At 51.8% G+C, this 23775-nt stretch overlaps 2 protein-coding genes and 1 pseudogene across 5 annotated transcripts in view; 1 reads left to right on the top strand and 2 right to left on the bottom strand.

The window, feature by feature from the left end:
• Nucleotides 1–3778: 3778 nt before the first annotated feature.
• On the top strand, nucleotides 3779–12661 carry ARPC5L (actin related protein 2/3 complex subunit 5 like). The gene is made up of 4 exons (XM_023217162.2): nucleotides 3779–4079; nucleotides 8609–8681; nucleotides 9899–10075; nucleotides 11815–12661. The coding sequence occupies exons 1-4, from the start codon at nucleotides 3931–3933 to the stop codon at nucleotides 11875–11877; spliced, it is 462 nt and encodes a 153-aa protein (XP_023072930.1). The 5' UTR covers nucleotides 3779–3930; the 3' UTR covers nucleotides 11878–12661.
• Nucleotides 12662–14494: 1833 nt separating this feature from the next.
• The window catches only part of GOLGA1 (golgin A1), a 60066-nt gene continuing 50785 nt past the window's right edge, over nucleotides 14495–23775 (bottom strand). For 3 of the 4 annotated variants that reach the window (XM_023217160.1, XM_023217158.2, XM_023217159.1), the window contains 4 exons: nucleotides 17668–17727; nucleotides 16961–17131; nucleotides 16362–16448; nucleotides 15167–15804 (listed from right to left, as the gene is read on the bottom strand). In XM_023217160.1, coding sequence (XP_023072928.1) covers nucleotides 15724–15804; nucleotides 16362–16448; nucleotides 16961–17131; nucleotides 17668–17727 — 399 coding nt within the window. In that variant the 3' untranslated portion in view covers nucleotides 15167–15723. Of the gene's footprint in view, nucleotides 15805–16361; nucleotides 16449–16960; nucleotides 17132–17667; nucleotides 17728–23775 lie in introns of all 4 variants that reach the window. The other variant, XM_023217156.1, reaches the window with a different exon arrangement.
• Nucleotides 23132–23215, bottom strand: LOC111545992 (annotated as a pseudogene).

Here is a 23775-nt window from a genome sequence, read left to right as displayed (position 1 = left end):
AGCCTGGGCAACAGAGCAAGACTCCGTCTCAAAAAAAAAAAAAAAAAGAAAGAAAAGAGTTAATGACTCTGCACATCTTTTTCAAAACTGAAGTCATTTGTGACTCTTCCTCTTACATGCCACATCTAGTCAACCAGCAAATCCCATCTACTGTACCTTCACAATTCACCCAACTTGAGACCTGGTGAGGTGGCTCACATCTGTAATCCTAGCACTTTGGGAGGCCGAGGTGGGTGGATCACCTGAAGTCAGGAGTTCGAGACCAGCCTGGCCAACATGGTGAAACCTCGTCTCTCCTAAAAATACAAAAAAAAAAAAAAAAAAAAAATTACCTGGGCACGGGGTGGGTGCTTATAATCACAGCTACTCGGGCGGCTGAGGCAGGACAATCATTTGAACCTGGGGGGCAGAAGTTGCAGTGAGGCAAGATCGCACCACTTCACTCAAGCCTGGGCAAAAGAGCAAAACTCCATCTCAAAAAATACAAAATTGGGGCCGGGCACGGTGGCTCATGCTTGTAATCCCAGCACTTTGGGAGGCTGAGGCAGGTGGATCACCTGAGGTCAGGAGTTTGAGACCAGCTTGGCCTACATGGTGAAACCCTGTCTCTACTAAAAATACAAGTTAGCCAGGTGTGGTGGCAGGCGCCGGTAATCCCAGCTACTCCAGAGGCTGAGGCAGGAGAATCACCTGAACCTGGGAGGTAGAGGGTGTAGTGAGACGAGACCATGCCACTGCACTCCAGCATGAGCAATAGAGTGAGACTCCATCTCAAAAAAAAAGTTGTCTGGGTGCAGTGGCTCAATGTAATCCCAGCACTTCGGGAGGTAGAGGTGGGTGGATCACCTGAGGTCAGGAGTTCCATACCAGTCCAACCAACATGGAGAAACCCCATTTCTACTAAAAATACAAAATTAGCTGGGCATGGTGGTGCATGCCTGTAATCCCAGCTACTCGGGAGGCTGAGGCAGGAGAATCGCTTGAACCCGGGAGGCTGAGGTTGCGGTGAGCTGAGATAGCCCCATTGCATTCCAGCCTGGGCAATAAGAGCGAAACTCCGTCTCAAAAAAATAAAAAAAAATTTACCCAACTTGTTCCCACCATCCTCATTGGCCCCTGCCTGGCTTGGGCTACCACTATCCCCTGGACGGTTGCTGTCACCATCTAAATCACCTCTCTACTTTGGTTCTCGATCCCAGATGTGTTCTCAATACAGTTGCTTAGAAGATCCTTTTCAAACAATTCAGACCTCTGATCATATCACTGTTCTGCTCAGAATTTCCAGAGCTGTCCCATTTGAATTAAGACTGAGTCCTTTCCTTGGCCTACAGAGCCCTGCTCTCCTCCCAACCCCCATCTCATCTGTCTTCTGTTCCTGGCTGTTACTCAAATATACCCAGCCCACCCCAACCTCTGAGCCTTCGCTTAGTTGCCGCCTTCATTTCCTTCCAGTCTCTGTTCAGTGTCACCTCCTCCTCCTCAGGGACACCTTTTTTTTTTTTTTTTTTGAGACAGAGTCTCGTTTCGTCGCCCAGGCTGGAGTGCAATGGCATGATCTCGGCTCACTGCAACCTCCGCCTCCTGGGTTCAAGTGATTCTCCCACTCAACTTCCCAAGTAGCTGGGATTACAGGTGCGCGCCATCATGCCCAGCTAATTTTTGTGTTTTTATAGAGACAGGGTTTCACCATGTTGGCCAGGCTGTCTCGAACTCCCGACCTCAGGTGATCTGCCAGCCTCGGCCTCCCAAAGTGCTGGGATTACAGGCGTGAGCCACTGCGCCCGGTCTTTTTTTTTTTTCTTTTTTGAGACAGAGTCCTGTTCCGTCGCCCAGGCTGGAGTGCAGTGGTGCGATCTCCAATCACTACAACCTCTGCCTCCTGGGTTTAGGAGATTCTCCTGCTTCAGCCTCCTGACTAACTGGGACTACAGGTGCACACCATCTTGCCCGGTTAATTTTTGTATTTTCAGTAGCGATGGGGTTTCGCCATGTTGGCCGGGCTGGTCTTGAACTTCTGATTTCAAGTGATCCATCCACCTCGGCCTCCCAAAGTGCTGGGATTACAGGTGTGAGCCACTGCACCCGGCCAGAACACCTCCTTTGATTACTTTATCTAAGGCACACTCAGGCACCGCATGATTTTTTTCCCCTCTTAACACTGTCAGCCCTGACATAGTATAATACGAATTTTTAAATGCTGTCTCCCTGGCTAGAATGAAAGTCCATGACCATGAGCAGGGACATTATTCCATTTACCAGTTTCTTTGCGGGCTGTTTCTTTACTGGTAAAATGGGCACTTCTGGGTTCAAGTTCCTTTTGACCTGGATGTTCTGGGGATATGAATTTCTGCTGTCTCGCGCAGGCCTGAATCACAAAGACTTTTTCCCAGATATGGAACTGTATTGCAGGTGGGCTTTTCGTGTTTCCAGGACCCCTGAGACTCTTTTTTTTTTTTTTTTTTTTTGAGACGGAGTTTTGCTCTTGTAGCTCAGGCTGCAGTGCAATGGCGCGATCTCGGCTCACTGCAAACTCCACCTCCCGGTTTCAAGCGATTCTCCTGCCTCAGCCTCTCGAGTAGCTGGGATTACAGGCCTGCGCCACCACACCCGGCTAATTTTGTATTTTTAGTAGAGACGGGGTTTCAGCATTTTGGTCAGGCTGGTCTTAAACTTCTGACCTCAGGTGATCTGCCCGCCTCGGCTCCCGCAGTGCTGGGAGTACAGGCGGAGACTTTTCTTTAGCGCCAGTTTCCCACTATGGGAGTCTGTATCCTGGTTACCACGGAAGATTAGGTTGCATCATAGTCTGGCAATAGTTTTTTGATCTTTAGACACAGTTCAATGAGAAGTATTCGAAGCAGTAAAAATGAATCACATTCCAACTACTGACTTTTATTAAAAAGAGTACTATTAGATGAAAATAGTTTTCACAGTATCATATAAAAAGACCCATTTTACTTACCCTAAGGCTAAGATCAATTGACAGAACCTCTGAGGTAACAGCCCAGGCCCCAAATCTGACACCTCAGAGTCGTCCTTGACTTCCCTAACCCGCTTTCCCCCATCTCAGATTCTGAGAATTTGGTTTCTATCAAGATGTGCCTCTCAAGTCAGGCCTCTCCTGACAGGACAGTGGCCACAGGGCCATCTCCCTCTCCTGGGGCCCCAACTGCCTGGTCAAGGTGACTGCTACACACGTGGGGTCGCAGAATCCCTCGAGTCACAACGTCTTCAACGCCTTGTCAGCCCTCTGATCGCACTAAACGTCTTTAAAGCCTCCCACTCCTTTAACAGGGTCACCTCTGTGTACAGGCGGCTTCCTCGTGCTAAGTGTGGCGGCGTTCAAGATTCCGAGACACAGACCCCTCCCGCGTCACTCTCCGGGCACAGGACCTCCTACTCCTCCCTCAGTCATCAGCTCGAAGGTTTCTTCTCCAAGAAGCTTGCCGGCACTCGAGAAGTAGAGCCGCGAGCCTTCTCCCGGGGGCCCGGCCTTCCCCTGTCCAGGCAGGCATCACCCCGGGAGCCCGCGCCGGGCCCCGCTGAGGCCAGGGGCTCCTCAGAGGCGCGGGAAAGCCGGATAACCATCGCGGTTACGGCACACACGATGCGGGGCCTGCAAGGATACCGGGCGGCCGCTCCTCAGTGGTAAGACAGAGGCTCCGCGGAAGGGATACTGAGGTCAGAAAGGCCACGGAGACCCCATACCGCACTCCAGGGGCCACGTTCCGCCCCGCCCCGATGACGCTTCCGGATCCGGCGTGTGCCGGAAGTGGGCGGGCGGCGGCGGCTGCGCGCGGAGGCGGTGGAGGAGGTGCTGGGAGCAGCCCGGTGGCCGCTTCCCGCCCCCGAGCCGGAGCCGGTGCGAGTGGAGCAGAGCTGAGGTCGGGCCGCGAGTGGAGCCGGCTGAGCGGGCGCCGAGCTCCCGCCATGGCCCGGAACACGCTGTCCTCGCGCTTCCGCCGGGTGGACATTGACGAATTTGATGAGAACAAATTTGTGGACGAGCAGGAGGAGGCGGCGGCGGCGGCGGCGGAGCCAGGCCCGGACCCGAGCGAGGTGGACGGGCTCCTGCGGCAATATCCTTCCCTGACGCGGCGTCCGGGCCTGCGCGCGGCCTTCCCACCTTCTCGGGCCCCTTCGGGCGGGCCTCCGCTGTCTCCGACCCCCGGTTCCCTCAGGTCAGCCTTCAACTCCCTGCCGACCTGACTCCCCTGGGCCGTGCTCCCCTGAGTCCTGGTCTCCCTGGGTCCTTCCTCTCCAGCCCTGGCCCCTTCTTGTGCAGCGCAGCCCCGCAGGCCCTTGGACCCGGTGGATGGGCTCCCTCGGTAGCCCCGCAGGTCCCGCGCTTTCTTCCCCTCTTGCCTCCTCGTCCCCTCACGCTGTCCCTTCCTGGGGGCCCCAGCACTCCGTCCCTTCCTTGCAGGAAATCGGGCCTATGGCGGGGCTGGGTCGGCGGCAGGGCGGAGGTGAGCCGTATCTGAGTAACCGAGTGATCGGTGAGGCTGGGGCGCGGTCTTCCGGGGCCAGATTGCCGCAGGGCGTGAAGATAGGTGGGTGGACTGCTGTGGGGAAGACAGGACCCAGGAGGGAGTGGAGGCGGCCGCCGTATTTCAGCCCTGGGGTCTGAGGTGGTGCCTCTCCTCCCCCAGTCAGTCTAACCCTCCCGCTTAATGCTGAGAAAGGGGAACCCTATGGTTCCTCTGGTCACCTTGGTGGTCTCAGCTACGCTCAGCAAGTGAGTCTTGGCTCCCCCCTGTACCCTTGTGGTGCAGGAAGCAGCGGAAAGAACTAGTAGTTCAGAGCTAAGAAAAACCAGACACCTTGAAGTGAAGTGTGAAAGTAGAGCCCCACGCCTGGAAATGACTGTTCTTGTGGCCGCAGAAAACAGCATTTAGAAAAGATTAAAAATAGAGGTGATTGTCACAGCCTTGCTTGGTCCTTTAGCAGTATGAGCGCAGGAAACTTATTCTCACCGGAAGGATTTTTCTTTATTCAAATAGTGTTCCAGGAAGCATGTCCCCTCCCCCCGCACGGGCGGGGGCCGGGTTGGAGGCCCATGCTGTACATAAATCAGGTTCTCCGTGTTGAACCAGTTGACTCAGCTTGGAAAGTGGGACCTGCTGCTTTAGGGGGAGCCCGGCAGTGCTCCTCAGTGTGCCTTTAAAACGAAAACCTTCAGACTTGGTTTGAACAGGAATGTGTTTTCGGAAGTGGAGATTCAAGCTTGTCATTCCTGCCCCATCAGGATCTCCCAGTCCACCCTAGTTATGAAATGGGGTCAAGTGAAGGGTCCCCAGGAGGGAAGGTTGGTTGTAGTCGGGTGCAGGGCCTGGCTTATGGAGAGTCAGTGCTGAAGGGGGCTCCAAGGTCAGGCCTTTGGCCCAGGACCCTCATTGAACAAATGAGGTCAAGCCTGTCAGCTGCTGCCTTGGTCTGGGTGCAGAGCCTTGTTGAAGGTCATGTCTTGGGACTCCCCTGCCTGGTGACAGGTTTCTTGAGGCTGCTTAGAGGCCTGGGCTTAGCACATGCTGGGGATGGTCGTTTCTCCATTCATGGCAGCGTCAGAAACCTTGTTACCATGGAGTGTTCCACCTGGGGTTGGGGAAAGGGAGGTTAGCTGATAAAGATAACTGAAACCCTGGCAAATATCGGAGCCAGGTAGGGAGGAGAATGGAACTGATATTTATTGAGTCTCTATCATGTGCCAAGAATTGGACTTAGACTGTTGAGGACAGGGGAGCAGGGAGAGGGATAGATGGATTGGGGTTGGGGAGGGCAGAGAGGGACCCTGTCCTGGGGCTATATAGGGAAGTGTGTGTGGCGGGAGATCACGCAGATGGAGTAGAAGGAACTCGGCTGTGCATCTTCGCACACCGCGCGCTATCATGATCTGGCTCTGACCTCGGATAGGTCACATACCCTTTCACAACTCAGCATCCTCCTCTGTTACGTGGCAGACAGCCGTGCTGGCTTCCTAGGTTCTGTGGGAGCCTCATGGGCTAACATCAGCATCACTGGGCACACAGCAAGTGTCTGCTCAGGTCTGCAGCTAGAGCGGCAGCATGGGATTGTGGGAGGAGCTTGGGTGCCAGGGCCATCTAGACAGCTTAGTTTTGTGACCTTGTGCAGGTAATTTCCGTTCTCTGAGTCTCAATTCCATCGCCTTTAAAATGAGATCATGATTATTGTTACTGGGATTTTTGGAATGAGATGGTGTGTGAAAGTACCAGGCACAGGATCTGAGACCTTGTGGCGGTTTAAAAGTATGAGTTCCTTTCCCCCTCAGTGAAGCAGCTTCTAGACTTCTGGATCAGGGCTCTGTCCACAGCAGTGGTTTTGAGCGATTTTGCACCCCTCCCCTTCACCTCAGGAAATTAGAGACATTTTGATAGTTACAGCTTGGGGATGCCACTGGAATCCAGTGGGCAGAGGCCTATGACCCACAGCTAAGATCCCACATCAGAGAATCCTGGGTCCACAGTGTCAGTTGTGCTGTGATTGAGGAAGATCTAGAGATGAAGGGCTGGGCAGGGTTTCCCCAGCACCACAGCCTATTCTCTGAAAAGGTCTAACGCCAGCCAAGTATGACAGCCGGCTTCATGAATGATAGGTGATTTCAGGGAGGCCCTCCCTGCACCCCACATCACCCAGCTGCTGAAGGCCCTCACCCATCAATGGGCCGAGTGATTGCTGGACACATGGTGCTGAGGTAACGCCACAGCAGCGGCTTTTTGTCCCCGTGGACTAGTTTTATCCCTGCCCTTCCCCATCCATCATTTGAATGATTCCATTTGTTAGTTGTGCCAGGTTTACATGAAGAGCAAGTGAGCCTATGTTTTCTGTTCAGCCTATGGGATCCTGCTTATTGCTTTGGAGACACCACATTAGAAAAGAGTTACGGCCGGGCGCAGTGGCTCAAGCCTGTAATCCCAGCACTTTGGGAGGCCGAGACGGGCGGATCACGAGGTCAGGAGATCGAGACCATCCTGGCTAACATGGTGAAACCCCGTCTCTACTAAAAAATACAAAACAAAAAAAAATGGCCGGGCGAGGTGGCGGGCGCCTGTAGTCCCAGCTACTCGGGAGGCTGAGGCAGGAGAAGGGCGTAAACCCGGGAGGCGGAGCTTGCAGTGAGCTGAGATCCGGCCACTGCACTCCAGCCTGGGCGACAGAGCGCCAGACTCCGTCTCAAAAAAAATAAATAAATAAAAAGAAAAAGAAAAGAGTTACAAGGTCCGGGCGCGGTGGCTCACGCCTGTAATCCCAGCACTTTGTGAGGCCGAGGTGGGCGGATCATGAGGTCAGGAGATTGAGACCATCCTGGCTAACACAGTGAAACCCCATCTCTACTAAAAATACAAAACAAAAAAAAATTAGCCAGGTGTGGTGACGGGTGCCTGTAGTCCCAGCTACTTGGGAGGCTGAAGCAGGAGAATGGCATGAACCCGGGAGGCAGAGCTTGCAGTGAGCCGAGATGGCACCACTGCACTCCAGCCTGGGCGACAGAGGGAGACTCCGTCTCAAAAAAAAAAAGAAAGAGTTAAAAGGTAGCGGTTATCAGTGGCTGATACCAGGCTGGCCTTGTTTGGATGGGGAAAAGAAACTCCAGAGCTGAAAGACAGAGGGACTGGGCTGCCTCTTGAGTGTGGAAGGTGGATCAGAGCCAAGCAGGGAGCTAGGGAACCAGGGCTGGGAGTGGCTCGCCTGGTGGCGCAGACCCAGCTCACTCAAGATGGAGCTCACGCTGGGGAAGCCAGGAGATTCAGCTCTGCTCCGAAGGCCCTTCCTGTCTGCACGTGGGTATCACTGCGTGAAGAGGAGTAGAGACCCGATTGGGCAGAAGCCATTCCTTGTTCTATTTTTGAAGCTTTTTGGCTGAAGCCAGTGTTTCACACGAGGAAATGAAAGTTGGCTGATGTAATTCAGTTTAAAATAGGTGTCACCTTTGGGGACCTAACCCAGATTGTAATTTTCTTTTGCATGCTGGGTATTCAGAACTCAGCAAAGAAGTGTTGTCAGGATTGCAACTTAGGTTGGGGGGTAAGGGTGGAGACTGGCTCATTGTTGACAAAAGCTTCTGTTAGATTGATAAACTCTTTCCAGGTAACAGTTGGGACCTCATTGATCCCAGTAGGTCTTAGAAGTTCTAGCACATCTTAATTTCCTTAATAGTTTAATTGATGAAGAGTTAGGAGATCTCCTTTGTACCTACATTTCCCCCTTTTTTAGAGTGAGAAGATGAGAACGGCCTCCAGTTCACATGTACGGGGTGCTGTGAGGATCCAATAGGGGAGATACAGTGCCCAGCACCAAGCAGGCACAAGTGAGCGCAATCCGGTTTTACAGCAAGTTACCCCTCAAGGGCAGTTGCTTTGATGGGGAAGCTAGAGAGGGAGGAAGGAGGAGGGTTTGCATGGTTGGCAGAGGTGCCCCGCACCCTCCCCGTGCGGGCGATGAACAGTCTCTGCCCACCTGGAAGCCGTGGAAGGTGGGTGGTCTGGATGAGATCCCATCTGACTGTTGCCTGAGCTGTTTCTGAAGTGAGCTTGTTAATGACAGCGTGGACGTGCTTGAGCCTAGCCATCCTTAACTGGTGGTGATGCACAGGGGACATGCTTCGGGCATTCCACGCAGCCTTGCGGAACTCTCCCGTCAACACCAAGAATCAGGCTGTGAAGGTAAGGGGTGGCGCTGCGGCTCTGCCGGGTGCTGCTGGGACCGGGGCTGTGGGTGTCTGCACAGTGGGAGTGTGAGCTCCTCGGGGCTCTGGGCGGCGCCCGTTTCATCCGCATCAGAGGGAGTGAGCTGGCACTGGGCAGTGCTTCCACGGGAGCCTCCTGGCACGCCCTAGGTGGTGAGGCTCCTCTGACATCAAAGCTGTCAGTGTTTATACGAGAAACTCCCCACGGAAGCCTTCACTGCCGCTCGTGGCCTCGTAGGCTGAGAAGTCAGCCTGGCCCTGGCTGAGGAGGAAAATGCATGAATCCACTCACCTGTGGTGCTTATGCTCCTACAGCCTGAACAGGCTTTGTCTGCCCAAGGATTTTAAGTACCTGTATGCTTTCCTACCTTCTAAAAACTAAATTGTGCTCACTGCGTCACCAAGGCGGAAATCTGGTTCAGGGAAAGGGGTCTCCCTGCAGCTGGGATTCTAGCAGCTGTGACAGCATCTTGATGTCACCGACGGCTGCACCGTCACAGAGTTCTGGGGAACGGCCCCACCCTTCTGGGTGTGAACACAAGAGGGATGCTGCAGCCGAGTCAACTTGGTTTTATTTTTTGATAGTCCACCACCATTGTGGAGTATAATAAGGCCTTATTGGTGTCATCTAAAATACTGATGGGCTGGGTGCCGTGGTTTATGCCTGTAATCCCAGCACTTTGGTAGACGGAAGGATCACTTGAGCTCAGGAGTTTGAGACCAGCCTGGGCAACATAGCGAGACTTTGTCAGTATTAAACAGTAAAAAAAAATAATTAGCTGGGCATGGTGGTGTGTGCCTGTAGCCCTAACTGAGGTGGGAGGATTGCTTGAGCCTGGGAGAGGCTGCAGTGAGCTGAGCTTGCACCACCGCAGTCCAGCCTAGGCAACAGAGCGACACCCCGCCCCCTCTCCCTCTCTTTCTCCCTCTTTTTTATTTTCTCTCTCTCTCTCAGAGTTGATACTTGTCCTAGTAAACTACTTAGTCCCCCCAAAATAAGTAGAATAACTTGTTGGCATAAATAAAAGATACTTTGAAATTTAAATACACAAAAGACGTTCTAGCCTGCTTATTTTAACCATCCTGGATGAATTAGAAACTGGGTGGTGTTTCTGGAGACCTGTGTCCTTGCTTTGGTGTGGGGCATGGCGGCCTGCACAGCTTTGGGCCTCACTTGCTCTTTTTCCTCTGCAGGAGCGAGCCCAGGGCGTGGTGCTGAAAGTGCTCACAAACTTCAAGAGCAGCGAGATTGAGCAGGCCGTGCAGTCACTGGACAGAAACGGTGTTGACTTGTTAATGAAGTACATTTATAAAGGCTTTGAGAAGCCCACAGAAAATAGCAGTGCAGTGTTACTCCAGTGGCACGAAAAGGTATGTGAACGCTGCCATGCACCCCAGTGAGCCACCTGGCTTGCCCCAGTGTTCAATCAGCAGGCCGGATTTTCCAGAGCAAACGTAGGATGGTCTGCTAGGCGTGTGGGGTCAGAGGACGAGCCCCAACCTGGGACATCTGGTCACTTCCCTCTCCCAAGAAAGCTCCTGGTAGGGACTTGCTGTTTCTGGTCATCGCAGTTACTTTTTTGCTTTTAGCTGCCGATTTATGCTAGGCAGGACAGGGTGCCCTTGGTACAGGACATGTGGGCAGATAACATGGCATGGTAAGGGGGTCGGGGAGTCTAGGTAGGAAGGGGGCTTGCTGGTTGGTTGGGGCTTCGTGATACTTTACAGTGGTGGAGGCAGCTGTTGGGGGTTCTTAGAAATACAGTCCTCCAGCCAGCTCTAAGGGCTTCCTGCCCTGGCCTCAGCCTTACCAGGCCAGAGTGAGCAGTGGGCAGAAACCTTGACCTCGCTTAATATGGCCTTCATCCAGGTGATGCAGAAAGAGCTTTGTCTGCCCTTCGCTTGGGTCTGTGTGAGAGCAAGGCCTTTGGCAGCCTGTGTCCTGCCTGTACCACTGGGGCTGCCTCCCACACCCTCCCCCACACACCCCTAGTGCCACAGTAAGCACGCCCACCATTAAAGCAGACCAGGCAGTTACTAACGTGCCTGCCTTCCTCAGAGGCTCAGTGTTGAGTTGGAAGGGGGGGTTTTACAGTGGGCCAGTCCTGAAGGTGGTAGTGGTGCTGGGCTGTGGTTGTGGCCTTAGGTCTGCTGGTGGGTGTGCTGTGCCTCCTTGGCCTCCACTCTCCTGGGCTCAGAAGGAAGTGAACAAGTCCTCTATGATGGGAGGGCCAGGCCCTCTCGTCCCTTTAAGGCAGCTTGGTGCCTGCCAGCCACCTCAGCAGGCGGCACTCAGTGGGCTTGTGTGCATCTGTAAACTCAGCACTTTGGGAGGCTGAGGCAGGAGGATCGCTGGAGCCCAGGAGTTCGAGACCAGCCCAGGCAATGTAGTGAGACCCCATCTCTACAAAAAAACAAATTAGGCAGGGTGCGGTGGCTCACATCTGTAATCCCGAGACTTTGGGAGGTGGAGGCAGGCAGATGACCTGAGGTCAGGAGTTCGAGACCAGCCTGGGCAACATGATGAAACCCCATCTCTACTAAAAATACAAAAATTAGCTGGCGGGGCGGGGGCGGTGGTGGGCGCCTGTAATCCCAGCTACTTGGGAGGCTGAGGCAGGAGAATCGCTTGAACCGGGGAGGCAGAGGTTGCAGTGAGCTGAGATTGTGCCATTGCACTCCAGCCTGGGCAACAAAAGCGAAACTCCATCTCAAAAAAAAAATAAAATAAAATAGCTGGGCATGGTGGTGCACACCTGTGGTCCCAGCTACTCAGGAGGATCGCTTGAGCCCAGGACATCAAGGCTGTGCAGTGAGCTGTGATCTGGGCAACAGAGTGATACCCTGTCTCAAAAGGGAAACTCGAGGGGCTCTGCTTTGTGTGCTTGGTGACATGTTCTCAAGCCCGTTCTGCTCAAGAGCTGGCAGCTTTCAGGACCCCATGGCTCTGGGACAGGGCTCCTTCCCTAGAATGTGCTCTGTCTCAGGAATCCTCTTTCGAGGGTCTGTGATGGGATCTAGGTCAGGGAATGTCCTCCGTCTCTGGCAAGCCAGGCTCCCCTTGGCCAGCCAGGTCTCATCTGACACGTTTTCTTTTCCTGTCCCCACAGGCCTTAGCAGTAGGAGGACTAGGCTCCATTATAAGAGTTCTTACAGCAAGAAAGACTGTTTAAAAAAAATAAAAAGACTCATGTTACCTTGAGAAGAATTCTGGATGCCCAGGCTGGTGAAGAAGGGATTGACAGTGGACCATCTTCCTAGGAACTCCCAAGTAAACTATTTCAGGACATGTATCTGCTGAAATGTATTTTATTTTGAAGGTGGAGGGAAAAATCGTCTATTTCCTAAATCCTGTTTAGGATCTGATAGTCTATGCCTTTGTCTCCGAGTACTGCAGAACTGACATTTTGACCATCTACCAGAGTGGCGGCTGGCGTTGGTCAGGTGCCTCTGTGTGCACTGGGGGAGGGATGGTTTGGGCAGGTGCAGATCCAAGGGCTGTGGTAAACGGGAGAGCTTGTGTTTTTGAAGTGGAAAAAAACCCAAGAGTTTGTACAGACATCCCGTCTTCCCAGAGAAGGTGGACACTCTTGGGCTCATTGTAAAGTGCCTGCTGCATCAATAAAGCTCTTGGCTTATTAGTATATACATTGCGGTGTGTTTCATATATGTAAAAAAATGGTAATGAATGGGATGGTAATGAATGAGAGTTCAGTTGTTCCGGAAACCCGACGTGGGAGGAGTAGACCTGTGCCCCTGTTGAGTCACCCGTAGGAGCGAGCATGGCAATCCACAGGCCCTCTGCCACAGGACGCCAGCCTTGGCCTCAGAGCCGCTGGCTGCTGCAGAGAGGTGTTTGCTGAATGAACTATTTATTGTTTCTTACTCCTTTGATTTGTATGTAATTAATTTTGGAGCTTATTTAATTTAATAAAGTGCCAAACATTTAATAATTGATCTAGGCTTTAGAAGTCTTCAGTTTGTGGGATTGCACTGGGAATCTTTTGAGGGTGGGGCCTCAGATGTGCCCGGTCACGTCTCCTGATGCTGGGTTGGCTGTGTTGCAGAATCACTGCTGCATGGGCAAGTTTTCTTTAAAGAACTAAACGTCAGGAATGGGGAGCAATCAGCAAATAGATAGAAGGCATAATTTTGTTCCCCATAACCAATAACAGAGCCTCTCTGAAGGGCAAAAATGCTTTTCTTTCCTTTTCAGCATGTGTAACTGCAGCTTGCATTCTGTTAAAGGTTAGGGCCCCATTCGCACTCCTGAAGCTCCTCTGGCTCATACAGCCCTTGGATACAGACTTCGACCAAAGTGACACAGTCCTCCCCTCCTCAGCCCCTCTGCAGAACCACTGCAATTCTTGGGGGGTAGAATGAGGCTGTTGGCTTCATTAAATTACATTTATTCACCCAAATCCAGTCAGGGGAGGTTCTTTCTAAAAGACACACATTCTCTAGCCCTTGAAGTTGCCTTGGAGTGTTAAATATGAGACACAAAATACCAGATTTAATGAGTCAAAGAAATAGTGACACACCAAACTAGTAAAATCCATTGTAGTTGCATCCGGATTGAAGAGCTTTAATCAAAAAGTGTATTGCACCACAGATGAATTTTCTACAGCAGTTTTCAAGAATACAATCCCTATTTACAACATGGAAGGAGAGCTCAAGATCCACCGCTCGTATAAAGGGCTATAGATACCGTCGCTATCACAGAAAGTTTTATACAAGTCAAAGTGCATTAAATCACTTAGAATATTTACTCCACTCTTCCTCTTAAAGCTGAAGGAAATTCAACATGCAGGAGGAAAGCCTAGTCAGTGAAGCCTCCCTAAAGTGAGTACAGACCTAGGAACGGGCCCCACAGCTACACCTAAAACGGCTGAGGAGTGGGACTTGGGGTACGTGTGGGACCAGTTCAAGGGCTGGAGAAGCCACGGAGGCAGCGGACGGGCTTCCGTGGAAAAGTAGCTGCCTTTGGCTGGCTTTGAGCTACCCAGTCTTAGAGACGCTTTCCTGGAACAGTTGAGAAAGGAAATGCTACTTTTTGAAAAAAGGCTGCCTCTTACCCATCAAACTTGGAGAAGAGACTCCTGTTTCGTGTTCCCACCAGGTAAATGGAAATTCGTGTTCTAAACAAGGGACAACTGTGTCTACAAGGAGGAGCCAGATGAGGTGGTCAGTCACTGGAGAAGGGTGCCTCTGGAAGGCAGAGAGCCTGAGCTGGGACTAAGGAGATGCTGCCCTGGCTTGGTTCTTCATGGAAATTTTGTTAGGTTAACGTTGCAAATAGGTGTTTTTCTGTGACATACATTTTATATACCTCTTTTGGCCCTAAGCATGATTGAGAAATACAACTTTCCATTACTGGATAATGGATAATAAATTTAGGAGCTCCAGTTATTAATTTAGTTTTTTATTTAACCAGTGAAACTTTCATCAAACAATAAACAGTTTCCTTTCAGATTCAATATTGTGGCTTTTCCAGAACCAGCATGTTCCCTTTCCTCAGTAACGAGGAATCCATGAAACAAATTTTTGTTGGTTACTACCAGAGTCGTGCATGCTACAAGTGCCGCAGCCAGCTGGGGGCCGTCCGGGTGTAGTGTCATTTTTTTTTTTTTTAAGACGGAGTCTTGCTCTGTCGCCCAGGCTGGGGTGCAGTGGCCGGATCTCAGCTCACTGCAAGCTCCGCCTCCCGGGTTTACGCCATTCTCCTGCCTCAGCCTCCCGAGTAGCTGGGACTACAGGCGCCCGCCACCACGCCCGGCTAGTTTTTTGTATTTAGTAGAGACGGGGTTTCACCGTGTTAGCCAAGATGGTCTCGATCTCCTGACCTCGTGATCCGCCCGTCTCGGCCTCCCAAAGTGCTGGGATTACAGGCTTGAGCCACCGCACCCGGCCTATAGTGTCTTTTTAAGTATTTGGGGTGGGATAAGGGGGAGAGAGTGGCTCCACACACAAGGTAGACTGCCCCAATGTCTCCATCAAGGCTGGGGGACAGCTGCTGCCCCACTGGAGACAGCAGACTGTCCTTCAGCAGAAGACGGGTGATCTGCATCGCCCAGCTGCCACGCAGCACAGAATCAAGACAGATCCCACTGCGCTTCAGAGGGAGCAGTGCCCGGAGTGCGAGTGAGAAGACAAAGGAACGGGAATCCTAGTTTAGGAAGAATTCCCTCTGGACGCTCTGATTTTAAGAACACCAGTTAAATGGATTTTATAATACAGAAGACATGTTTATAGTAGTGAAGAACTTCAGCTATAAAAAATAGTTTAAAATGGTTTACCAGCAACCTATCCAAGACAAGTACATTCATTAAAAAGGCAATTGAGTGTATTTGGTACTATACTTAGGGTCCTTTCATGTATTTGCTAGTTTTCTTAAGTGGAGATACCATCAGAAAGGTGCATATTCCTCATTCATCCACACCGGCCCTTAAAGATGGATCCTCTAAAGTTCTAGGTGGTTTGAGAGACAAGGTGAAAGAATGTTTTCTTGAGAGGAAGGGATAAAAAGCTTCTAACTCATCTGAATTTTTAAAAGCCACTCCCATGGAGTTCCCATGGAGTTGGCTGTTCCTGGCAGAGGCAGGTGGGTTTCGCCTGCCGGGCACCATCTCAAAGGGCTGTCTCTACCTCCCACGGCATCGCTACATGGTGACTCAGGTGTGCCTGCCAGATGCTGATGGCTTCAGCGGTAAGTGCTACTGTGAAGTTAGAGGATTCAGGTGCAGACCGGGTGCTGGCTGGAGCTGGGATATTAGCAGCACTGTGGAAATCTGGGTAGTGCCAGGACCCTCCTGTTTGGTGACCAGAATGACAGGATCAGCTACCCCCTGAGGTTCAGGTCAGCCTGCAGGGAAGTGGGCCTTAGTCTTGTAAACAATGTTTAGACGCTTGTACAAAATACTGCAGTTACAGTGATTAAAAACCCACCCAGACTGGTGTGTCAGTGTTCTTTTCACAGAAAAAGTGTCAACCCACGGAGCTCCATCCTTGGGTAGTCCCCTCTAGGACCATGGTATCCGAGGGTTTGAGATAGATGGCCGGATGCTGCCTTTGGGAGCTGGTTTGGACCCAAACCATGACATCTGCATTTGAAACAGAAAAGGCTTCTGAGATGCAAATCAGGACTTAGTGCCAGGGAAACGGAACCACCCCTCCCCTCCCTGAGCCTGTCACTCCTGTCCCCCACGCATCCTGCCTTTGGCTCTGAGCAGAGCAAGATGGTTCCAATAACCAGTCTGCAGGCCTGTGCTCAGTACAGGAGGGAAATGAGAGAAAAACACCAAGTTGACAGGAACAAGGTAGTGGAACTGTAGGGTTTTTTTCCTATTAGAGCATTTATGCAGACACTTTTGGAATTTGAGTGCTGAGCCAGACCTGGGGCTCTCAATAAAGCACAATCAATGAAAATGCTTTGAAAAACACATGGCCTGTTGGTCAAGTACAGCACAGACGTTTGGGCACAAAGGATGTCATTGCTGAAAAGTGCCTGGATCAAGTTCATCCAACAGCAGCCAAGCTGATCATGCAGCTGTGCTGGTTACCTACGTTCCGGTGTGGGGCTAAGGGGTCTTCAACTGCTACTGCTGGGATGACTGATGACATACTTTGGAAGCTATAACAGTAGACCAGAGAACCCTACCTTATATTCCAGAGTTTCTTTGAGCATGTTCTCCTCCTCTTGGGAAAAGTTCAGCAACACCGACACAGCTTTTATAAGATGAAAAGCCTGAAACACAGTAAGTTTTGCTGCCATAGGCCAAGGTGGAGGTGAGGCGGGGTGGGGTGGGGGGAGCTACATGGCATTTCCTGCTTTCTTTGGTTAGCAGGACCAGGCGGTGGGTGACGCTCTGGCACTCTGAAGTTTGGCAGCAATGATAGGTTCTTTCTTCCCCTGCATCCTCAGGGGCCTGGCAGGCTTCAGGGAATTTCCCCAGCAGCTACCCTACCCTTTGGCAGGACCTAGGAGCGATGGGCGGATTCTGCTCCCGGCGTCCGCACCCAGGCCAGGATTTAGAAGTGGAGCCCACATCTCCCACCAGGAGCCAGTTCCTGCATGGCCTCTCCTGCCAGCCGCTCACCCCGCAGGCCAGCGCCAGCAGGAGAAATGACTGAGCGCCTCCAAGGGCGTCAATTCAGGATGTACGAGGAAAAGGGAGAGGTGGGCTGGGCAGGGGTTCCTGCAGGACAGACTGTAGGGCGGGGCCTCGATACCCAAAAGACACCTCAAAAGCCCTTTACCTCGGATTCGCGACAGGACATGAATTTTAAAACCACATGCTTAAGGTACTCAAAGTTGATCTCGCGGGCATCCGTCAGGTCAGCGTTATTCGTGACGGAAGGCGCCATGTTTGCCATCTCAGGTCCAGGTTTCTCCCGGACTTCGAAGAGCTCATTATCAGGTCTGATTTTCTGAAAAACCAGTGGGAAAGATGTTACACTGAACCGTCTGAGGCAGGTGGAAAAAATTACATGGGAGGTTCACCTGGTCCAAACCATGATCACTATTGTAGGGCAAAAAGGGCCCCACCTGAGAAGGAAGCACCTCCAGGTGGGCTTGAGGAGGGAGTGACATCATTTGGGGAAACTCAGATATTCCCTTATCCATGGCAAGAACACATGTCCCTGGGGCCTGGAGCTGCTCGCATCCCGCATTGGCCAGGCCCTCTGCCACACACACTGTTAGAGCGTGGCTGTGCTGGCGTGGCAGACAACCCCACTTTCAGATGAGGACGCAGGCTCAGAGAAGGCAGGCAGGGCCGCGGCCACGGAGCTGCTTCAGAGGTGCATGCAGGCTGGCCCACCAGCTAACACTGGACTGCCCAGTGACCCCTTGCAATTAATTAGGGGTTGGGGGGAGCATAGGCAGCGAGGGACCTCAGGCGGACCTGGCACAGGCAGCATGGGGAGGGCTGGGAAGTGGGGCCAGCTCCTGTGTGGGCACTCACCAGCTCCTTCTGCAGAGTCTTCCGGAGCTCCAGCATCCGCTGCTGCATCTGCTTTATGGTCTGCGACAAGCCCCACCCCACAGAAAGTCAATCATTATTATTATTATTTTTTTTTTTTTGAGGCAGAGTCTGGCTCTGTCGCCCGGACTGGAGTGCAGTGGCCGGATCTCAGCTCACTGCAAGCTCCGCCTTCCGGGTTTACGCCATTCTCCTGCCTCAGCCTCCCAAGTAGCTGGGACTACAGGCGCCCGCCACCTCGCCCGGCTAGTTATTGTATTTTTAGTAGAGACGGGGTTTCACCGTGTTAGCCAGGACGGTCTCGATCTCCTGACCTCGTGATCCGCCCGTCTCGGCCTCCCAAAGTGCTGGGATTACAGGCTTGAGCCACCGCGCCCGGCAAGTCAATCATTATATGCATGTTTCACCAAAGGAAACAGATCCGAAGATCCCACGGGATCCCCGGTACACCTGTGAGGAGCCTCTGCCCTGAGAAGTCATCCTGAGAGGCTGGTGCTCAGCTGTCGCGTGCTTGTGCCTACGACTGCTGGGCTGTCATCCCTCTTGGGCCACTGCTTTCACACACTGGAGTCTCCACGTCCCAGAGGCCACAGTCCCTCTGTGTGGACATGAGTGCCCCAGTGCTGCCCATCCCTTCCCAGGGGCTTGGTTCTCCACACACAGCCCAGCTGGAAAAGGCTCTGGACCATAGATTTTGCCATCAAAATTCGATTTTTATGCTGTGATCCCCAAGTAGGATACTTAGGTGAAGACTTACGGTTCTCATCACTACTACTCTCTTGAAATACACTAATAATCTGCAATGCTTGTTTTGAATACCCTAACAAGATCATGGTTTTTCTGCACAACTCATCAACATTTGGTTTTAGATAAATAATTTGGAAAATAATTTCTTTTCTTTTTTTTTTTTTTTTTTGAGATGGATTCTCGCTGTCACCCAGGCTGGAGTACAATGGCGCGATCTCAGCTCACTGCAACCTCAATCTCCCGGGTTCAGGTGATTCTCCTGCCTCAGCCTCTCAAGTAGCTGAGATTATAGGTGCACACCACCATCCCGACTAACTTGTTTTTTCTTCTTTTTTTTTTGAGATGGAGTTTCACTCTTGTTGCCCAGGTTGGAGTGCGATGGTGCAATCTCGGCTCACTGCAACCTCTGCCTCCTGGGTTCAAATGATTCTCCTGCCTCAGCCTCCCAAGTAGCTGGGATTACAGGTGTGTGCCACCACATACAGCTAATTTTATTTATTGTTTTGGGACGGAGTCTTGCTCTGTTGCCTAGGTTGGAGTGCAGTGGCATAATCTCGGCTCACTGCAACCTCTGCCTTCTGGGTTCAAGCGATTCTCTTGCCTCAGCCTCCTGAGTAGCTGGGATTACAGGTGCCCGCCCCCACACCCAGCTAATTTTTGTATTTTTAGTAGAGACAGGATTTCACCATGTTGGCCAGGCTGGTCGCTAACTCCTGACCTTGGGTGATCCACCCACCTCGGCCTCCCAAAGTGCTGGGATTACAGGCGTGAGCCACCACACCTGGCCTTCTTTTCATTTTCTTTCTTTAAGAGACAGCATGTCACTATGTTGCCCAGGCTGGATTCAGTCTTTGAACTGCTGGGCTCAAGCAATTCTCCCATTTCAACCTCCCGAGTACCTGGGACTACAGCTGTACACCACCACGCCTGGCTAATTTTCTTTGGTGTTTAATTAGTATTATAAGCCTTATATTTATTACACATTCCATACACATTCCATTATTCACTAGACATGCTGAGACTTATTTTCTCAACTAAAATCTTCATAATATAAGAACTTTTTTTTTTTTTTTTTTTTTTTTTGAGACGGAGTCTTACTCTGTCCCTGAGGCCGGAGTGCGGTGGCACAATCTCGGCTCTCTGCAACCTCTGCCTCCTGGGTTCAAGCAATTCTCCCACCTCAGCCTCCTGAGTAGCTGGGATTCCAGGCGTGTGCCACGATGCCCAGCTAATTTTTGTCATTTTTTTAGAGACGGGATTTCACCATGTTGGCCAAGCTGGTCTCGAACTCCTGGCCTCATGCGATCTGCCTGCTTCGGCCTCCCAAAGTGGTGAAATTACAGGCATGACCCACCGCGCCTGGTTTTAAATAAAAATTTATTCGAAGTCTCCCAATGGTAATATATCTAAATGCGTTCTTCCATGTACCCCCAGTCCACATCCCCATTCTTGCACAGCGTGGCTGGAATTGTAAATACATTTTTTCATGTATCAGAGTCACCACTGCCTCCTCCAGCTTTCCTAATTGTAACGTCTAGTGTGACAGGAACTCCCGGGGATGCCCCTGTCTTACTGTGTGGCTGGGCTTCCACCTTGTTTATTGATTGATTGATTGAGACGGAGTCTCGCTCTGTTGCCCAGGCTGGAGTGCAGTGGTGCTATCTCGGTTCACTGCAAGCTCCGCCTCCTGGGTTCATGCCATTCTCCTGCCTCAGCTTCCCAAGTAGCTGGGACTACAGGCACCCGCTCCATGCCCGGCTAATTATTTTTGTCTTTTTAGTAGAGACGGGGTTTCACTGTGTTAGCCAGGCTGGTCTCGATCTCCTGACCTCATGATCCGCCCGCCTCAGCCTCCCAAAGTGCTGGTATTACAGGAGTGAGCCACTGCGCCCGGCCCGGGCTTCCACTTTAAAACAAAGCTGGGATAAGCTTTGTTTCCCCAAGCGAGGAATTCCCAGTGTTTCTCTTGGAAATGGAATGACTGAGTCAGAGGACCACAAAAGTGTTTCTAACTCCTCCCCTGTGAGGCATTTTAAGTGACCTCCAACACACCCAATTTTGTAAAATGGTACCTTGTGGCTTCGATTTCTATTCTCTTGGCTGACCATGAGGTTGGACACTGTCCCAAAAGTACATTCGCTACTTTATCTTATGTTATTTGGTTTCCTGGGTTCTCTCACTCGGTAATTCATCTAATAATTACTGAGTCCCTACGCTGTTCTAGGGGCTGGAGAAACGGCAACAAAAAAGACAAAAGTTCACCCTTGAGGGGAAAAGAAAAGAATCAATAAACAGGCCAGGTGCAGTGGCTCACACCTGTAATCCCAGCACTTTGGGAGGCCAACGTGGGTGGATCACGAGGTCAAGAGATCGAGACCATCCTGGCCAACATGGTGAAACCCCATCTCTACTAAAAATACAAAAATTAGCTGGGTGTGGTAGCATGCGCCTGTAGTCCCATCTACTTGGGAGGCTGAGGCAGGAGGAGAATGGTTTGAACTCGGGAGGCAGAGGTTGCAGTGAGCTGAGATTGCACCACTGCACTCCAGCCTGGCGACAGAGAGAGACTCCATCTCAAACACACACACACACAATTAGCCAGGCGTGATGGTGGGCACCTGTAATCACAGCTACTCTGGAGGCTGAGGCAAGAGAATCACTTGAACCGAGGAGGCAGAGGTCGCAGTGAGCTAAGATCACGCCATTGCACTCCAGTCTGGGTGACAGAGGGAGACTGTCTCAAAAAAAAAAAAAAAAAAAAAAAAGGAATCAACAATCAAATCTGCAGCGTATTGGGAGTATGAAGAGGCACGAAGAGGCAGCATGGTAAGGGGTGGGGTTCTGGTGGTGAGGCTGGTCGGGATGGCATAAAGATAGTGAGGGTGACTAGGGGAAGGCACTTCCAGATGGAAGGCTCAGCAAGTGCCAAGGCCCTGAGGTCAGAGGGTACTTGATGGGAGGTGAGGCCCCTGTGGCTGAGAGGGAGTGATGAGGACAGGAGGGGCTCAGCTGGCAGGGGTAATGAGGGGCCCACACAGGGCTTTGCCAGCTTCTGCAAGGACTCAGGCTTTCATCAAGAGATAGGAAGTCATCAGAGGGCTAAGAGAAGAGTGCCAGGGAAACCAGTTAGAAGTCTGACAGCATCTTCCAGAGAAGAGACAATGGTAACCTGAAGCAGGTGGCAGCGATGTGAAGTGGTGGATTCTGGGAAATGTGCAAAGGGGGTGCTGAAGGAATCTGTTAACAGCCTGGATGCCGGTGGAGAAAGAACCAAGGCAGATAGGACAACTCCAAGGCTTTTGCCATCTACTGAGATGGGAAAGGTGGCCATGGCAGCCAGGGAGCACAGTGAAGCCGAAGTGTGTTTTCAGATGTTTTGAGTTTCAGACACCTTAGAGCTCATGTGGAGACGGGTTTGTGAGGCTAGCGTCCATGGAGCCATCTGGGCAGGAGGCAGGGAGGGGAACCAGCTGCAGAGGGCATGGGTGAGATCGCAGAGGAGGGCGCACAGTGCAGAGAAGAGCTGTGAGGGCTGCCCCCGCGCACGGCGGTGGCAGTGGGAAGGAGACTGGCCCATCAGAGGAGACGGAGAAGGAGCAGGCCATGGATGGGAGCTTTGGGAGGAGGAAGAGGCGCCTGTCCAAGGCTGCCAACAGGCCAGAGGGAAAAGTAGGAACTGCCTTCTGGATTTAGCAATGCAGATGTTATTGATGAGCTTGACAAGAGTGTTTTTCTGTGGCGTGGTAGGGGAAAGGTTGAGAGATGAGGAGTGGGAATGGAGATGGCAGATATAGAAAGTTTCAACTTGTCAGCACGGGAGGTGAGCAGAGCCTCAGCAACAGGGCAAAGGAGTGTCAACCAAGGGCCTTCATAAGGCGCCTGCATGACAGCGCACTTCTCAGTGGATGGGACGACTCCAAGAAAAAATGACCTAGGCAAGAAGGGGGAGGCGGCTGGCGTAGTGCTTGGGGAGGTGAGGGAACAGGGTAGAGGAGGGGCTGTGGCACATCCCTTCTCAGAGAAGCAGGAGGCGGGAGTGCCAGGGTGGGTGAGGCAGGGTTGAGGTGAAGAGAGGAGAGAAGGTAGACATGAAGTTGGGGTTGGGAGCAGAGGGGCGTGAAGGCCCACGGATGAAGCGGGGTTGCGGGGAACACTGGGTTGTCCGCAGGACCATGGTCCTGAGCTTCGAGGGGACCTGAATGCCCAGGTGATGGCACTTTCCAGCCAGGTCTGGCTCCATGGCTGCAGGCAGGAAGCAGGGAAGAGTTGAGTTTAGCCCAAGTTTAACTAGAGCTTGGCTAGGACAGTCTGAGGAAAGGGAGAAAGGCCAGAGAACCAGAGGTGTCGGGAAGGCAGTGGTCCCGAGACAGACACAGACCCAACGCTGAGTAAGGAGGCAGGAAGGCAGCACAGCTGGTAAGGTCAGAGGCTTCAGAGACAGAGGTCCTAAGGGCACATGGGACATTTACAAACAGGCACAACGAAACTGTGGGGTTGAGCAATGCAAGCTGAGGTGACACTAGGGGAAAAAGCAAGGCAGTCATTGCCAGAAGGGCTGGGCTGGAGTGACTGACAGGGCTGTGAGGGGCCCAGGGGGCTGGGCTTCTGGGATGCTGGCAATGTCCTGATTCGCATCAGGGTGGTTATATGGGTTTGCTTTCTGTTAATTCATTGAGACACACATCTGTTTTGTACACTTTTCTGTCTGTATTTTTTTTTCAATTAGCAAAAATCACGCCTCGGATAGACCTCACTGGCTACGATACTGCCACTGTGCAAAGATTCTGTATTTTATATTAGCATAATGAACACTTTCCCCCTTGTAAAAGATCTAAACACACCCACACACAATTTGGGGGCAGAATTTCAGGCCAGAGCAACAGCCGGCTGGCATACTAAGCTTCACAGGACACTTGTAAGAACCAGGATTAAATGAGATCCTGCATTTATATAGGTGAAAAGGCTGGAGGGTGAGGGGTGGGGACCATGACATTTATTGAGCCTCTACCAAATATCAGAGAGTTTATAAAGTTTATAGGACGGTTAACAAACACCTTCATTTCATACCCCCCCTCCTCCCACCCAAACAAACCCTTAAAGGCAGCTATCAGTGCTGTCCTTCCACAGCTGTAGAAAGGAAGTACAGAGGAAAGAGGACTGTCGCTATGGCCTGGCTGGGGACAGCCGAGCTGGCAGGGAACACGCAGGCTTGCAGCTGCCCAAGCCTAATACTTGGCTAGTTCTCCAGGGGGTGGGGAGAAGAGGACTGGGGAGGGTGTGGAGGAGGACAGTGCAGGAGGAACGGAAGATCAGGAGGAAGGCCTTTGGGTGAGAGGGGTCATG

Source organism: Piliocolobus tephrosceles, chromosome 14 (assembly GCF_002776525.5).
Source record: "Piliocolobus tephrosceles isolate RC106 chromosome 14, ASM277652v3, whole genome shotgun sequence".
Taxonomy (NCBI): Eukaryota; Metazoa; Chordata; class Mammalia; order Primates; family Cercopithecidae; genus Piliocolobus; species Piliocolobus tephrosceles.
The sequence above is the reverse complement of the archived record's forward strand: the minus strand, read 5'-3'. Positions and strand labels throughout refer to the sequence as shown.